Source organism: Lynx rufus, unplaced genomic scaffold (genome assembly GCF_022079265.1).
Source record: "Lynx rufus isolate CCGP_SWC_20201006 ecotype Redwood Valley unplaced genomic scaffold, mLynRuf1.p SCAF_3, whole genome shotgun sequence".
Taxonomy (NCBI): Eukaryota; Metazoa; Chordata; class Mammalia; order Carnivora; family Felidae; genus Lynx; species Lynx rufus.
In genome coordinates this window covers 116,905,111-116,924,003 of record NW_025814845.1, presented here as the reverse complement: position 1 = coordinate 116,924,003, position 18,893 = coordinate 116,905,111, and the positions used below count along the sequence as shown (strand labels likewise).

At 37.5% G+C, this 18,893-nt stretch overlaps 1 protein-coding gene across 1 annotated transcript in view; it reads left to right on the top strand.

Moving 5' to 3' along the window:
- Nucleotides 1-11,945: 11,945 nt before the first annotated feature.
- The window catches only part of CLGN (calmegin), a 48,634-nt gene continuing 41,686 nt past the window's right edge, over nt 11,946-18,893 (top strand). The window contains exons 1-2 of the mRNA XM_047092284.1: nt 11,946-11,977; nt 16,517-16,610. Coding sequence (XP_046948240.1) covers nt 11,946-11,977; nt 16,517-16,610 — 126 coding nt within the window. The remainder of the gene's footprint in view (nt 11,978-16,516; nt 16,611-18,893) is intronic.

The following is an 18,893-nucleotide window of genomic DNA, read 5'->3' as shown; positions in this document are numbered from 1 at the left end:
GTGCGTGCATGCACTCTCGCACGATGAATAAACATTTAAAGAAAAAAAGAATTTGTTGGCTTACAAACTCTGTTGTAGAGTATGTGGGTGACTAGGCTGTGATTGTTTTGTGTTGGAGTGTTTTTTTTCCATTTTTTGTTTTCCCAGTGGTTTGAGTGAAGGGGCACCAACATCGCAACCTATGTCCCAAAGAGCTTTGTTCTGGGACATAGGTTCACCCAGTGCCTGCCCTAGTTGCTAGTTACATCTGGGTGGCTCATTCAGCTTTCCTTAGAGAAGACTATGTGTATCAGTTGCCTGGGGCGAAAAGGCCTTGCAGCTCTCCCGTGCCCCTGACAACACTCCCCCTTCCTTCTTCAGGGTTAGCTCCGCTTTGGCTTCCATCTTTCATCAAATTTGCCATCTCCATTCTAGCCCTGTGTTCCACATGCTGAAGTCACAGACTCCTCGGCTCCATTGTGAGGCCCCACTCTTCCATCAGATTTATGTCTCTCGTTAATTTGATTAAATGTCTCCTCAGCTGTGAGCCTCTTCTATTCTTTATGTCGTTTGGAATTACATATTTTCATTCATTCACTATCATTTCAGTGGGGTCTAGCTGTCCACTACCTAGAACCAAGAATTTAGATATTACATTTTAACTTTTGTCAACTTTTAATTTTATTAAGTAAAATAAAATTTACATTCATGACCCCAGCAAGATAAATGTCACCCTCTTTTCTTTAACCGGGTCTAACATAGCAACACTTTAATATTCATTTCTTTAAGTCTTTTTAAAAAACTTCTGTGTAAAATTTGTTCCTTAACCATTTAAATTATATATTACACTTCTCACAACACTTTTTAAAATGTAAGATAAATTTTCTATAGTTCATTAAGGAGAAAAATAGTTTGGTTTATTTCTATTCATCTAGCTAGTAGTTCAAAAATAATAATTTAATAAAAACATTTATCTTGGTGATGAATATTCTAAGTTTTAAATTTTTAAAAATTTTGCCTGCCGTCAATTTAAATGTTCTTTATCATTTCATGTTCTACGTCTATAATAAACATAAAAGAGATTTAGAAACAACTAAAATATTTCTGTATGAATAATTTCTGAAAACTCAAATAAGATACTTAGTTTTTCTATTAGTTGGTAAGCAAGAGAATAGTGTGTTTTTATAATTTGCCAGCACTGCATCCTACATGAAAAGTTATTTTTGTTTTACTGTGGCTCACTGGGCATAGGGCAAAGTGTTTCAATGTGTTGAAGTAGGGTTACCAAATAAGATACAGGATACTTAATTAACTTTGAATTTAGTTAAACAATCACTTTATTTTTTGTATGTGTGACCCATTTGTTTTATTGCTGTTGCTAAATCTACTAAGCCTCGTTGGAGGTGATGGAGGGAAAGGAAGTAGATAGATATCTCCCATCAAAATGCTTTAATTGAATTATTTGAGTTTATGCCTTTGACTTTTACTGAATAACAATATATGGCATATTTGCATGTTTTTCAAGACTATTATTTAAAGTTTTGTTTTGTTTTTTTTTAATGTAAAGATACATGTGACAACTTTCTCTTAATTAGAAAAAGGATATTCTTTCCCAAGGAGTAGTCATGATTTCTTTGGCCCATTGTGGGTATTTTTGTTCCCTTTGACTAACAAGAAATTCAAAACTAATTTAATATGAAATGTAGTACTCATATTTTCTTGCATTCACAGCAAAATTTCTCCAGTTCTAATTTTATATTTAGTTTCTGATTTTCTTTCATATATTAGTGTTAAAAGATTATTATGTTTCAATTTTATGTTTATGTTTCAATCTTAAATCTTTCCTATATTTATTTATATTTTAAATTATAAAAATAAAGTGAATGTTTAAAGATATCTGGATATTGTCATATTAGGGACATCTGGCTGGCTCAGTAGAGCATGCAACTCTTAATCTCGGGGTTGTGAATTCGAGCCCCATGTTAGGTGTAGAGTTTATTTAAAAATATTTGTACCTTATCTATAACAGTTGGTTGGCTTTAGTGATAATCCCAGGTATCCCAGTGATAGAAATATACTTTCAATAATTTTAATACCATGATGGTATTAAAATTGATATTGTCTAATACATCTTAAGAATCATGTCTTTGCCAATTTAAATATTCTTCTCTACTTATAAGGTAAAAGAGTGGTCAAAAGGATAAAGAATGTTATCAAAATATTTCATAAAAATAATTATATCCTTGTGAATTAATTAATTTCTATTTAATTTTCTAGATATTATACATTTCTTGTTTTTATTTCAGAAAATATGAAGATAATAAGCATAACAAGAAAAATTCTGTAATACATTGGAACCTCAAATAAGCCTGATTTCTCATGGCATCTTTCAGAAATTATAATAATGAAAATGCATAATCGTATAGAATTCAGAAATTAACACACTTGTAGGCTTGAAAGTGTTAAGCTCCCTCTTATGTCAAGGAAAATTACAGTGTTTATTTATGATGTTTGTACCCTTACTATTATAATTTAATTAAAAAAATAGTAAAGGCAGGGAAGTTTTTGAAAATTAAATGAATTTTGTTGATGTAGTTATGCTATCACATAATCTTAATAAATAGCTAATAGTTCAGAAACTTGTCATGGATAGGTTCTGTGTAAATTGGTATATGTTCTTATCCATTTTGTTAGGACATCTAAAGAAAGCACAATTTAAGCCTGTGTCTGGCAGTGCCACGATATCTTCTTGTCTTTTAAATAAGTGCATTTAAAACTATAAACTTACCCCTAAAGTGCTGTTTGAACTGGTTTACCAACCTCTTGATATTTATGTATTCTGATAGTCATTCAGTTCTAAAAGATTTTGTAATTTCTCTTATTATTACTTTCTTAGCTCATGGGTTATTTGGGAGTGTTTTTTTTTTTTCAAATATGTTGGTTTTTGCCATCTTTTACTGTTGATTTCTCATTTAATTACATTGTTCTTAGTAGATTTTATCTGTGTGATGAGATTTGAGAATTGTTAAGAATGCTTATGTTTCATGTGAGTTTGAAAAGAGTGTATAGTGTCTGTAGACTCCCTTTAAAATATGTTGCATTCATTTGTTTCTTATAAATGTGTTTTGTGCTTTGAAAACGTCTTCTTAAATATTCCCGATTATTGGGTGCAGAATTCTCTTATATCAGGCTTTTTAATTTACTTATTCAGGTTTTTAAAATTCTTCCTAATTTTTGTCTGCTTGATTATCAGTTTCTTATAGGAGTCTATTAAACTCCACTATTCTTCTTGTTATTCTGTTGAGTTTTATTTTATTTATTTTGAGAGATAATAAGAGATATTTCTTCTTCCTTCTTATTCATCAATAAAATATGAAAATTGTACTTCCTATTGTGTATTACCTATCCTTGAGTGCCAAAACTTTACATATTTACCTCAGTATGAACTGTGTCACATATCAACATATAAAAAGAATATGAAAGATGAGCTGTTCACATGTGTCCATTTCAGTCTCTCCTTTTAGAAAAGAAGAAGCAATATGTCAAGTATATTTCAGTGAATCTGGGTTAGGGTGGTTGGTGGGGGGAGAAGAAGAAAAGACATTACATGGATGTTACCTGTGGCAGATGCTAGAAGAAAAAAAAGAGAGAGAAGTTGAAGAAAAGCCTTAAAGATTCAACACAATAACTGTTGCCCTTAATGAAATGATTCCAGAACAGAGAATTTTGGCAGTCAACACAAAGCATTTCCAGAAAATGTTCATAGTGTAGCCAGGAGAGACACCCCCAGTTTCCATCCCCATCTCTTCTGCCCAATTGCTGGATGTTTGGACCATTTCACTCCTCACCCATGGTCCCTGGACTGAGGTGTCTGAGAAAGGGGTGATTTGGAGAATCCCTGACACTCATCTGGGATATAGCAGAGCAAATAGCACTTATTGGCTGTTTTGGGCATTGTTTTATAACATTCATACTGATTTTGCTTTTAAAAGTCACTTTCCCTCAAGCATATGTATGAAAGCACATGATATATTTATGCCCTTGGCTCAATATAACAGATGAGTTTGTAGAAACCACATTCAGACAAATTTCTACTGAAATCTTTTTTTTCCCCCCTTCAAACACTACTTTTGAAGTAAATAGAAGCTCTGCAAACTTTGGAGACATGATAGGTAAAATTCCCTTTTACAAAAAATTCAAGTATTGAGATAAGCTACCAACAACTGCACTATTTACCGTTGAAGTAAACAGTAACATGGTAATATAACTAATATTAGCAGTAATAGTAAATGTGACTACACTCTTGGGGAGAGGGAGAGAGTTAACCCTCTACCAACATAGGTGTATAAAAGTATCTCAGGGTTTGTTGTACACTCTTAATACGGACCATCCACCCTGTGGCAGAATTTCAGTAATTATCTGGGCAGGCATTTTCCTATAAAAACTAATTACATTTTTAGATGTGTTATTAATAGCCAGTCATAGGCAACAAATTATGAGGAAGTTTATGTGAGCTGATAGGTTTTTGTTTTGCTGATACTAGTTTTCTTTCTAAAAGCCCAGATAAAATGATTTCTTAGAATGCAGTTTACCAAAATTGATGTGAGTAGAGACAAAGTTTAAAAAAATTTTTTTTTAAATACGAAATTTATTGTCCAATTGGTTTCCATACAACACCAAGTGCTCATCCCAATAGGTGCCCTCCTCAATGTCCATCAACCACTTTCCCCTCCCTCCCACCCCCCCATCAACCTCAGTTTATTCTCAGTTTTTAAGAGTCTCTTATGGTTTGCCTCCCTCCCTCTCTTTTTTTTTTTCCTTTCCCTCCCCCATGGTCTTCTGTTAAGTTTCTCAGGATCCACATAAGAGCGAAAACATATGGTATCTGTCTTTCTCTGTATGACTTATTTCACTTACATAACACTCTCCAGTTCCATCCACATTGCTACAAAGGGCCATATTTCATTCTTTCTCATTGCCAAGTAGTATTCCATTGTGTATATAAATCACAATTTCTTTATCCATTCATCAGTTGATGGACATTTAGGCTGTTTCCATAATTTGGCTATTGTTGAAAGTGCTGCTATAAACATTGGGGTACAAGTGCCCCTATGCATCAGCACTCCTGTATCCCTTGGGTAAATTCCTAGCAGTGCTATTTCTGGGTCATAGGGTAGATCTATTTTTAATTTTTTGAGGAATCTCCACACTGTTTTCCAGAGCGGCTGCACCAGTTTGCATTCCCACCAACAGTGCAAGAAGGTTCCCGTTTCTCCACATCCTCTCCAGCATCTATAGGCTCCTGATTTGTTTATTTTAGCCACTCTGGCGTGAGGTGATATCTCAGTGTGGTTTTGATTTTTATTTCCCTGAGGAGCAGTGAGTTGAGCATCTTTTCATGTGCCTGTTGGCCATCTGGATGTCTTCTTTAGAGAAGTGTCTATTCATGTTTTCTGCCCATTTCTTCACTGGATTATTTGTTCTTCGGGTGTGGAGTTTGGTGAGTTCTTTATAGATTTTGGATACTAGCCCTTTGTCCAATATGTCATTTGCAAATATTTTTTCCCATTCCGTCTGTTGCCTTTTAGTTTTGTTGATTTTTTCCTTTGCTGTGCAGAAGCTTTTTATCTTCATGAGGTCCCAATAGTTCATTTTTGCTTTTAATTCCCTTGCCTTTGGAGATGTGAGACAAAGTTTAAACCAATAAATTTTCATAGAAGAAATAGAGAAATTTATTGAGAAATTATAAGCACAAAGAGCCACCAGGCCCAGATGATTGCACAGGGGAACTTAACTAAACTCCTAGAAACCAGATAGTCCCAATGTTTTAACATTGTTTCAGAGTATAGCAAAAAAAAGGAAATTCACAAATTCTTTTAATGATGTAAGTATAACATGAACACCTGGTCCTAATAATGACAGCACAAAAAAGAAAACCACAGACCTATACCATTTATGACAACTGATGTAAAAATCTTAAATGCAATATTAGAAATAAATTCCCAAGCCAGGTTAAGAAAACAACATACCATGACCTGGTTTTTTTAATACCAGAGGTGTAAAAATCTGGGTAGGATTCTTACTAATAGGTCTAAGGAGAAGAATCAAATGATTACTTCCATAGATGCTGAAAAAAGCCTTTGAAAACAGGAAAGACCTATTTTCAATAAGAATATTAAAGAAAATTGCAATGAATGGATACTTTCTTAACATGATAAAATTAAAGGCCAGATAAAAAACACATATGAAAAATGCATGTCTAAAAGTATGTCTAAAAAATTACTTGTTTATATGAAATTAGAATCTCATGGGGTGTTGTGTATTTTAATTTGCTAAATCTGACAATCATAAATACAAGGTATGTACCTCAATCCTAAAAATGGTTCTTTATTTAATGGGGAAACACTGGAGGCATTTCTACTAACATCAGAAAACAGAGCAAATGATCCCCTGCTATCTTCAGGACTGTTAAATTGTTCTGGCAATGTTAGCCAGTGAAATTTGATAAGAAAAAAAGATTATAGGCATAAGAATTGGAAAATAAGTAAAATTCTGCTTGAAGAAGTCAGGGGACTTAATCACAAAACTAATTCAAATAAAATAATTTAGCAAGGAATCAGGATATAAATTTGGCATTCAAAAATTATTAACTACTTGGGTGCCTGGGTGGCTCAGTCAGTTAAATGTCAGACTCTTGATTTCAGCTCAGGTCATGATCTCAGGGTCATGGGATCAAGCCCCACGTCGGGCTCTGTGCTGGACATGGAGCCTGCTTGAGATTCTCAGATTCTCCCTCCCTCTACTCCCCCCTCCCCCACTCCTGCTCATGTGTGCACTCTCTCTCTCAAAAAAAATTACATATATATATATGTATATATAATATATATATATATATATATATATATAAATGAGTAACTTCTTAAAAGTGAAAATAAATCCTTAGATTATGTGATGAATGAGAAAATCTCTTTTATAACAGCAGTGAAAAAGATTCAGGAACAAACCTAGGAAGAAATGTACAAAACCAGGAAACCGTTTGAAAGTGATGGAAATATCCTGTATTTTGATTGTGGAAGTGATTTCAAAGGTGTATACATACACCTGTCAAATTGTAAACTTTAAATGAATGATATTTATTGTATGTAAATCTCAATAAAGTTGATCTAAAGGTAAACTACTGTGTAAAACCTATATGAGGAAGGCTATGAAACTCTCCTAAAGATGCAAGAGGAGACTCAAGCAAATAGACCTCTCTCTTCTTGGACAGGATATCTCATCAAAATATTAGTTCTTCCTAAGTTAACTTAAAATTTTATTGTGATTCCAATAAATATGCGAACAATCCTTTTTTTCCTGGAGGTTGGCATATTGATATTCAAGTTCATATGGAAAAAAAAAAACCCATTCAGGAATATCTAGAAAAGCACTGAAAAGGAAGTGCTAAGAGGGCATCTGAAACAACCAGATACTAAAACATTTTTCAAAGCCTCTATAATTAAAATAGTGTGATACTTTGTGCTAGTGCTACGCAAATCAGTGAAATAGAATCGAAAGTCCAGAAATATACCCAAGTAAATATGGATATTTAGTAAATGATAAAAGCAGTATCTTAAATCACTGGGCAAAGAGATATTCTGATGATATTGGGACAACTGGATAGCCATTTAAAGAAATATTTACATGTTACAGAAAAATAAACTTCAAATAATAAACTTATAATAAAAAAGTATAATAAAGTATAATAGTATAATAGTATAATAAAAACTATAATAAAAAAGAAATAATAAAATTATATAAGTATTAAAATATAGATGAACCTGGAGTAGGGAAAGGTATTCAATGACTCAAAATCTGGACGCAATAAAAAGGAAACATTGTCCTTATGCATAAAAATTTATCCGGCCTCACAAGTAAAAATCAAAACCAGGGCAGGCGCCTGGGTGGCTCAGTTAAAGTGCTGGATTTTGGCTCAGGTTGTGATCTTGCCATTCCAGAGTTCAAGCCCTGTGACAGGCTCTGTGCTGACAGTTTAGAGCCTGGAGACTGTTTCAGATTCTGTATCTACCTCTTTCTTTCTCTCTGTCCCTCTCCTGCTTGTGCTCTCTCTTTCAAAAATAAACATTAAAACATTAAAACATTAAATTTTTTTTTTAAATTGAAACTACACTGTGTCATGAGGTTGACAAAAATTCAAATGCTTGACAATGCATTCTGTTGAGTAAGGTTATGTGGAAAATAAACACTCTCATACACTGGAAATACAAAATGATAGAAGTCCTAAGGAGAGGATTTGGTATGCATAAGAAAACTACATAGCATTTAAAACCACATTGAGACATCATTGATTGATCTCTAGAAAGACTAAGATTGACCATACTATGCAATAGTGAAAATGTAGTGTAACTGGAATTCTCATACATTCTGGTGGGGATGTAAAACAGCCATTTTGGAAGCTTGTTCAGCATTTTTTAAAACAGTTAAAACATATGCCTACTATACATCCCAAACATTCTAATTCAGTCAAGATTTGCTATAAAATATTAGCAAAATATGTATGATCCACTATCAATGAGGCAAAGAAACTTGAGATTCAATACTACCTTTATGTTGTATTTTTAATTTTGGTGTGTTTGGTTAAAAGTACAGACTATGAGAGAGATGGGCCTGGATTTAAACCCTATTTCCACCATTTGTTAATCATAGATTCAGGCAAGTAATTATCTTTAGTTCCTTCAACCAGGGTTGTGATGGTTAAACAAAATAATGTAAAACCCCTGGAGTACAGAGAACACAATAAATATTAGCAATTTCAGAAAGAAAATGTGTTACGTTAACATTTAATACGTCTATACTTAACCACACACCCACACGAAATAGGAAGCCTCCCTGCTGAGCACAACGACCTCTCTTAACATCTAGAACTCTAGGAAAGGCCTGGGGTACTAACTGGACACTGTTCAAAAATGTGAGTTATATAAAACTCAGGATCCATTTATGTGCAATAGCAGGCACTACCCCTCTGATTGCACAGAGGGCAGGTGCTCTTTGGGAGGAGAAACTCTTCGGGCTAAGAGGGAGGAATTCGTGCCCGGCCAGCCCACTTCACTCCTGGCCCGCTGAGCGGGCGCGAGTCCCAAGGGCGCGCCTTACCGCGGGCCCCGCAGCTGCAGCCTCCCCTCGCTGGGCAGCGACCCCTCCGCGCCAGTTGAGCCTCCACGCAGGTGCGCGCGGGCCGCTGCCTCCTCCCTGCCTGCGGCCGCTCGCGCATGCGCGGTTAGCAGTCGCTTCTGGGCGGCCGCCGGCGGGATTGGTCTGGGGAGACGCGGGGACCAAGTGGCAGCGACTCGGACATCTGAGCTGCCACTGCTGAAAACGGGCCCGCAGGACAGGTGCGTGGGCAGTACGCCACTTTCCTACTGCCCTTTGCGCTCTGGCTAGAGTGAGGAATCGGAGTCATTGCATTTACGCCCAGGGCGGGGATTCCTGGGCCGCACCCCTTTCTTTGGCGACCCGCCAGGCTGAACAGGTTGGGGCCAGGTGAGGGAGTGGTTCTTGAGTTCTGGGATGGAGGTGCCCCGAGCGAGGTTCTTGGGTGGGCTGTCCTGTCCTCGGGAGGAGAAAAGCCACCAAGGGCGGCGGGAGTTGATGCCGTATCAGGTCCGTTGGGTCCTCCCGAACCGCTGCGTCCACCTGCTGCGCTGAGGCGGGGGCTGGGGCGCCGAGGAGGCTGGTGTTCTCTGCCTCCAAGGCTTGCGCGGCCCCAGCGAGCCGAGTCCGTTATTCCAGCGGTTACCATTTCAGCCCCATTCCAAGCTCGAGCCCCGGTGCGCGCTCCCGAGGGGTGTATGGAAGGCCGGGGCGTGTCAGGGCGCGGCTCACCCCACCCACTAGTTTTAAAATCGTGAGCAAAAACAAAAAAGGCTCAGTTTACGCAATTCCCAGCTTTGTAAAACGAACAGATTCAACCCTCTTGGCAGTGGTGGCCTGTAATTCCTGGCCACTCCCTAGATGCTCTGCTTGGAGCCCGGTGTGTGCCTCCAGGGACTGAGCAAAAGAGTTGGGTTGAATCCAGTGAAGCCCTAATTACTATAGACTCATTATCGCCTAAAGCCTGCTTACGATCAATCAAGACATTTTAGCTGATATTATTTTAGCATCGCCCAAGTAACAAGAAGGCATTTGCTTGGGATTTAAAATCAAGTGTCAATAAAGCTCAGAAGGGGAGGGGGTGGTGCAAGGAGCGAGAAAGTAAATTGAATGGCCATGGGAAGAAGTCTCAAATTAGAAGAGTTAATTTATTCTGAAAATTTTGCTGCATAAAAGCCATCAAAACCCTGATGTAGTCGTAAGATTTACTTAAAAACTTTTTAAGAGGGGCGCCTGGGTGGCTCAGTCGGTTAAGTGTCCGACTACGGCTCAGGTCATGATCTCACGGTTAGTGGGTTCGAGGCCCGCATCGGGCTCTGTGCTGACAGCTTGGAGCCTGGAGCCCGCTTCTGATTCTGTGTCTCCCTCTCTCTCTGCCCCTCCCCTGCTCACACTGTCTCTGTCTTTCAATAATAAATAAACATTAAAAAAAATTTAAAGAAATTTTTTTAAGAAAAAAATTCTTAAAGTTTTTACATCACTCTATGTCATTTAATCACTCAAGGTATCCTTCCTTTTGGTCACCTTAAGTTGGCCTCTCTTCACTTTACAGTTTTGCCTTCATATTTAATTGGTTTGGTCTTCCAGTACCATGTAGACCTATCCCTGATGCCTTGGAACGAGATAATCGATATTAGGGTTACCTGGGTGGCTCAGTTGGTTAAGCTTGGGACTCTTGATCCTGGCTCAGTTCATGATACCATGGTTGGTGAGTCGGCCCCATCTCTGGCTCTGTAATGACAGCGTGGAGCCTGCTTGGGATTTTCTGTCTCCCTCTCTCTCTGCCCCTCCCCGCCCCTCAAAAATAAATAAACATTACAAAAAAAATTTTTTAATGTTTTTACTTATTTTTGAGACAGAGAGAGAGAGAGCCTGAGCAGGGGAGGGGCAGACAGAGAGAGAGACACAGAATCCGAAACAGGCTCCAGGCTCTGAGCTGTCAGCACAGAGCCCGACGCAGGGCTCGAACTCACAGACTGTGAGATCATGACTTGAGCTGAAGTCAGACACTTAACCAACTGAGCCACCCAGGTGCCCCATAAATAAACATTTTTTAATTAAACAAAGATAATTATATTATCTAGTTGATAAAGTTAATTGTGTATGAATGATGCAAGTACGTTGATGGATCTCTAGAAATTGAACAGTGTTATAAATTAGCCTTACTGCTTTTCAGGACCGAGTTTTAGTGCTCTTAATTAGAAAGCTAGAATTGTCCATTTTAATAGACCTTTAAATCATGTAGTTTAACTCTTTCACTTGGCAAAATGAAAAACAAAACGAGCCCAAAGCAGTTTTAACCTCTTGCCTTTTTAATAATAGAACTAGAAGCTTGGTGTGGTAGTGCCAAGTTCAGTGTATAACTTTCTGTTGTATCATCTTGTAGTTGGGTTCCTCCTGAAGCTGCAGGACAACTAAGACTTTAAAAATAGTGACTTTGAAACACCACTTTTGAGGCATACCAGTGTTGGGGGAGTCCTCAGTGAAGCTGAACAGCAGAAGGGCCTCTTAGTTATAAGATACAGCATACAGAAAAGTATTAGTGTGTTACAGAGTTGAGTGTTGGAGAGAAAGAAAGGAGCTTGAAAAGGACAGAATTTATGCTGAGCACTATGAAGAACTACTGTACATTTTTATAAACAGTAAGACTTGTTTTCTAAAACTCATGCTAGAGAGAAGGTAGAGAGGATAGATTTGGAGATTGGCAAGACTGGAAGTGAAGAGGCAAACTGGGAGTTTGTTGATCCTCTTCAGAAATGATAGGTTCCTAAATCAGGCTGTGTCGTGGGGATAGACTGAGGCATTTAAGAAATGCCCAAATGCGTTCAGTTGCCAATGACATGGGGGATCAGTAAGAAACAATAGTCTTATGATAATGGCAAAGTACCTTGACTGATTTAGCTGACTGGAGGTATGGTTAACGGAAGCAGAGCGTTCAGGAGATAAGAGAAGCAGATTTGGGTGGAAAGCCCACGTTCAAATTAGCAGAAGCTTTGGGACACCCTTGAAGATGGATAGTGATTTGAAATCAAGGAGTGCTTGGGAAAAAAAAAATAGTTACAAACAGGGAGGGGGGGAGGCAAACCACAAGAGACTCTCAAATATAGAGAACAAACTGAGGGTGGATGGGGAGGTGGGGGAGAGGGGAAAGTGGCTGATGGGCATTGAGGAGGACACTTGTTGGGATGAGCACTGGGTGTTGTATGTAAGCCAACTTGACAATAAATTATATTTGTAAAAAAAAAGGAGTGCTTTTTGAGCTGTGGGTAAGATTTGGGAGTCCTTACCTAGCTTTTATAGGTAGAAATCAAGAGTATATATAATGTAAGAAGAGAGCCTGGGGATGGAACCCTAAGGAATAGCAACATTTACAGAAGATTGGAGAAAGTGCCCATGAAGGGGGCAGAGAAGATGAAGAGAATCAAGAATCAGGAACAGGGACATAAAAACCAAGGGAGGAGATGACTCCAAGAAGAAAGCAGTCAGGAGAACAGTAGGCAATAGAATTAAAAATGACTTTGTTAGTAGCATCAGTTTCAAAGAAGTTGAATCAAGAAGCTCAGGAATGATAAAAGTATTAGTTTTCATTGCTGCCAGAACTGATCCCACAAATGTAGGATCTTAAAGCAATACAGATTTATTTTCTCACGGTTCTATAGGCCAGAAGTCTGACACAGTCTCACGGAGCTAACATCAAGGCGTAGGCCAGGCATCACTGTTTACTAGAAGCTCTGGGAAAGTTCTGCTTCCTTGTTCATTCAGGTTGGTGGCAGAACTCTGTTTCTTGTGGCTGTAGGACTAAGGTTCCTGTTTGTTGACAGTCAGCTGAGGGCTGTTTTCAGCTTCTAGAGACTATTCACATTGCTTGGCTTACAGCCCCCTTCCTCCGTCTACAAGGTCTCTCTGGTGGGTGAAGTTCCTCTTACTCTTCAAATCTCTTCTACCCATCTCTCAAGGACTTTCTCTTCTACTTTTAAGGGCCCATGTAATTAAATTGGGCCCACCTGATAATCCAGCATAGTCCCTCTATTTTAGGGTCAGCTAATTAGCAACCTTACTTCCATCTTTAAAGCCCTTTTTGCTATATGAGGTAACATTCACAAGACCCAAGGATTAGGGTGTAAATATCTTTGGGGGGGGTCATTATTCTGTCTACCGTAGGAAAGTAGAAGTATTATTAACAGTTAATGAAAACATACCTTCTAGCTTTGCTAAAGAGAGGAGATACCTAGATACATTTATGTTATCTGGCATGTGATAATTATAGTTCCGATAGTAAGCCAGTTATCTCCTTAAATGTCTTAAAATTTATATGAGCACTGTAAAATTTTAAAGGGTCATAGTAATGTAAGGTATTACCATGAAGTTGTTAGTTTTTATATTTTTATATAGGCTTAAGCTGCTTTAAAATCTTTGCTGGAAAGATTTTAAAAGCCATTTAAACTATATATGCATAAGTCATAGTTTGGATACACATAAAAAAAAAGGATTTTCAAGTATAAAACCCACAGAAACTAAAATATATGTCTAAAGGATGGAAGAGAAAATATTTAACTTTATATTTTATAGACCTAGAACTTTATTTTTTTAATAGTTATTTAATTATTATTTTTGAGAGAGAGAGGGAGCACAGCAGGGGAGGGGCAGAGAGAGAAGGTGACATAGAATCTGAAGCAGGCTCCAGGCTCTGAACTGTCAGTGTAAAGCCCAATGCGGGGCTTGACCCATGAGCAGTGAGATCATGACCTGAGCCGAAGTCAGATGCTTAACTGATTGAGCCACCCAGGCACCCCAGACCTAGAACTTTAATGTCATTTGTTCTAATCTTGGAGCCTGAGTAAAAGGAATGTATAGCCTGAAACTAGACCTAACTTTGAGTCTTGCCCCTTCTATTTAGTGGCAGTCTGTATTCTTAGGTAAGTTACCTATCTCCCTGAGCCTTGCTTTGCTTATGTATAATGGGATGCTAATGCCTTCACCACAGAGTGCTGCAAAGACTAGAATGACGTTTGTAAAATAGTATGTACTCGAGACAGCACTTCTTACTCTTCTTGCTCCACTCTTCCCCTTTCAGTTCCTTCATCAAGTGCTGCTGCTTCCTTTGTCCTTGGCCTAGGGAAATCACCCCTCTCTATCCTTTACATCACACCTTAAATGTAACTTTCTCAAGGAGGCTTTCTCTGACCTTTCCCCTACTATGCAAATTCAGTTTCCCAGTTACCAACTCTTAGAACTTATTTACTTTTCTTTTTTTTAAAGATTTTATTTTTAAGTAATCTCTGTACCCAGAGTGGGGCTCGAACTCACAACCCTGAGATCAAGAGTCTCATGCTTCACCGTCTGAGTCAGCCAGGCACCCCAGAACTTACTTACTTTTCTGTATTATAGTTTACCTGTAATACCTGGGTTATTCGTTTGATGTCTGCTTTCCATCCTAGACTAGAAGCTCTTTCAGATCAAGGCCTTTCTATGTATGTTTTGCTAATTACTGTAAATTCAGCGTCTAACATAGTTCCTGGCACATAATTGGCAATCATAAATAGTTGTTAAATGAATTTGTGAATGATGAATTTTAGTATCTATTGGCTAACCTTCCCTGAATTTCTGGACACATCAGCCATCACGATTAATAAATCCCTGATGCAGCTTATTCTGAAGCATGCTCGTTTCTTCTGTGAGAAAATAACTGCATTTCAAATGGAGTCTTGCAGCTTCTTTGGAAGAAGGCTGCCGCTATTACCTGCCTCTGTACCTCATTTGTGATCTTTCAAAGTGAATTTTCTATGTGTTACACAGAAAACTCTAAGAATGCCCTCTAATTTTGGTGAGAATTTGTCCAGTTTTATTTTTGTGATACGGTAACACAAAACCTCTTAATTTGATCTTTTTGTTCACTATCTTTCCTAGTAAATTATGAATTGGGTTGTTAAAATGCTGTCTGTAGCAAGATTCTGAAATAACTCATAAGAAGAGATGTTTCTTAATAGATATAGAATAGAACTTAAAAATATGATTAATTTCCCCATATTAAATTAGATCATAAAATTGCAAACTTTCTGGACCATTATCTCTTTTCTCTATAGAAATACGTTTGCTGTGTTAAGTTTTACCAATGTTCTAACAAACTTTAGGAGGCCAATGTTAGAAGTATTGACATAACTATTTTTCTCTCAAGACAATAAAGACATTTATTATGTAGGGATTCAGTCCATAAATTTTTCTAGCAGTTAATTCTAAAAGAGGATTTTTCTCTTTAAGGATCTCGTAGACTTTTGTAGACAATGAAAACTCCCTCATTTTATTTTTGCTTTCCTCTAATTGTGTAAAAATCTTTTTGCTAAATTTATTGCTGCGTACTGCCTCAACAAGAAACTCATCCTAGTTTGTTGCTTACTAACGTCTAGTCCCTCTGCCACCTGGCTTTTTTTCCCCCTCTTACATATGCATTCATTCATTGATTCTATACACATGTATCTGTTCCTATCACATGCCAGCACTCTTGGGTACTGGGAATACAGAAATGAGAAGGAGTACCAGTCCTCAGCATTTTTGTCTGTTTTTTTGTTTTGCATGGTACCTCAAGCTATTCTTTGGAACTATGTAGAAGTAGTATAAATCCTAAATACATAGGTAAGTATATTTTTATAATATTTATATAAACATTATTTTGAAAATGAACCTAGTATAACCAAAGTAATATAATTATATCCAGGATTTCATCTTCGTTCATTTCATTAATCTCAGACCTCGGTAGTTTCTCACCTTCTAGGATCAGATCCAGACTTCTTGAAATGTTTTGTAGTACTGCAGTGTCTGAACTCCCAGAAAGTTGTATTTTCAACTATTATTTCTGCTCTTATGGTTCTTTTTCTACTGTTGTGCTGTATTGCTTGAGGTATTTTCATTATTTCTAGGTTTTTCTGAGTTAGAAAAAAAAAATGCCTGGTGTTAGTTAAAAGTATGTATTAGTCAAGGTAGTGCTCCAATAGAAAATAAAACTATCTCAGAGACCTAACACAATTTCTGGTTGTGGGCATTCTGGAGGAGTGTGCCAACTTGACTAAACCACAAGGTGCCCAGGTACATTTAAACGTTATTCTGGGTGTGTATGTGAGAGTGTTTTTGGATGAGGTTAAAATCTGAGTGACAGGCTGAGGAAAGCAGATTGCTCTTCCAAGTGTGGGTACTTCATCCAGTCAGATGAAGGCCTGAACTGAACAGAAAGGCTGACCCTCTGGTGAGGAAGAGGGAATTCCTCCTGCTTGACTGTTTGAGCTGGGACTTCAGTCTTTTTCTGTCTTTGGACTCGAACTGAAACATTAGTTGTGTTTGCATCCCGAGCCTGCTGGCTTTCAGGCTTGAACTTTTACCATTGACTTTTGGCTCTCAGGCCTTCAGACTCAGACTACAACTATGTCATTGGCTTTTCTGGGGTCTCACCTAACGCCAAGGAAAATGTAGTCCAGTCATGTCCCTTGGGCATGGTGATCAGCCAACAATGTCTCTAATGCTTTAAAACAATCATTGGGGGGGCGCCTGGGTGGCGCAGTCGGTTAAGCGTCCGACTTCAGCCAGGTCACGATCTCGCGGTCCGTGAGTTCGAGCCCCGCGTCGTGCTCTGGGCTGATGGCTCAGAGCCTGGAGCCTGTTTCCGATTCTGTGTCTCCCTCTCTCTCTGCCCCTCCCCCGCTCATGCTCTGTCTCTCTCTGTCCCAAAAATAAATAAACGTTGAAAAAAAAAATTAAAAAAAAAAAAAAAACAATCATTGGGTATCCTGTGATTGTTTTTTGTTTTCGTGCTCTAGCAGCAGCTACCTTCAATGTGGGAGTGAGCATTACTTCAATACCAGTAAACGAGCTGCACTTTATAATTTGTGACTGTGGGCTCACAGTGGAGATTCAATAGGGCTTTTAGGTAATGTTGCTGAAATGCTTCCAGGTAGATCAGGCTGCTTGGTCTTGGTTTCAGAGATGAGCGAGAATGGCATCTCATACTTGGCCAAAGTCACATGTGCTGTAATTTGTTATTGAATCAGTGCAGAAGCAGTGCAGAGAACATATATGAGATGACGGGTACATGACAATAGATGGATTTCTCTAGGGCCTCCCTTCTACCTGATGAAGGCACAAATACTATTTAGTGATTTCAGCAATCTGTGTGGAGTAAGGAATACACAGGAAGCTTAGAACCCTGGGCCTACAATTTTTTATATGTTTATAACCGGGGGCAGAGGGGATAGTATCAGCATTACATGTTTTACCTTATACCATATAAACAAGTGCTGGCTACACTAAAATCATATAACCATTTAAATCAATAAGGAAATAGAGGACTTGAACAATATTATACACCAACTGGACCTAATAGACATATACAGAACACTCTATCTAACAACAGTAAGAAAAATTAATACCAATCAATTGAAATAAATATTAATATCAGTCTTCCTCAAACTGTTCCAAAAAATCAAAGAGGAGAGAATACTTTCAGAGTCATTTTATGAGGACAGTATTACTCAGACACCAAAGCTAGGCAAAGACACTACAAGAAAAGTACAGACCAATATTCCTGATGAATATTGGTACAAATACATTATTTTTCTTTTTTTTTACACTTATTTATTTATTTTAAAAGAGACAGAGATAGTACAAGTTGGGACAAGGGCAGAGACAGAGGAAGAGAGAAAATCCTAAGCAGGCTCCACACTGCCAGTGCAGAGCTCAATATGGGGCTCGAACTCATGAAACCGTGAGATTATGACCTGAGCTAAAACCAAGGGTCAGACACTTAACCAAGTGAGCCAGCCAGGCTCCCCAAAATAATTATTTTTTCTTAAGTATACATGGAATATTTTGTAGGATAGACCATATGTTAGGCCAAAAAACATATCTTAATAATTTTTTTAAAAACTGAAATCATACATGGTATTTTTTCCAAATTATAATGTAATGAAATGAGAAATCAATAGCAGAAGGAAACCAGGAAAATCCACAAATATGTGGAAATTAAACAACACACTCTTAAGCATACCAAAAGGCCAAAGAGGAAATCATAAGGAAATTAGAAAATATCTTGAGATAAGTGAAAACAGAAATGCAACATAGAAAATATCTTGAGATAAGTGAAAACAGAAATGCAACATACCAAAACTTACGAGATACAGTGAAAGTTTTGCAAAAAGGGAAATTTATAGCTGTTTATGTTTACATTAAAAAATAAAGATCTGAAATTCACAACCTAACTTTAGACTTTAAAGAACTAGAAAAACCAATACTAGAAGAAGGAAAGAAATAATAAAGATTAGGTGAGAGAGAGAGAAATGGAACAGAGAGTAGATAAGCAATAGAGAAAATCACTGAAACTAAGAGTTGGTTTTTTGAAAAGATCAACAAAATTAACCAAGCTTTAGCTATACTGAGTAAGAAAAAAAAGACTCAACTAAAATCAGAAGTGAAAGAGAGGACATTACACCTGATTGTGTAGATATAAAAAGGACTGTAAGAGAATACTATGAACAATTATATGCCAACATCTGGTTAATCTAGATGAAAAGGATAAATTCCTAGAACATAGAATCTATTAAGACTAAATCATGATGAAATAGAAAATCTGAACAGATCTATAACTAGAAAGGAGATTGAATCAGTAATCAAAAACCTTCCAACAAATAAAAGCCTAGGAGCAAATAAAGTCTATTTGTCTACCAAACATTGAAAGAAAAATTATTACCAATCCTCCTCTAATTCTTTTGACAAATTGAAGAGGA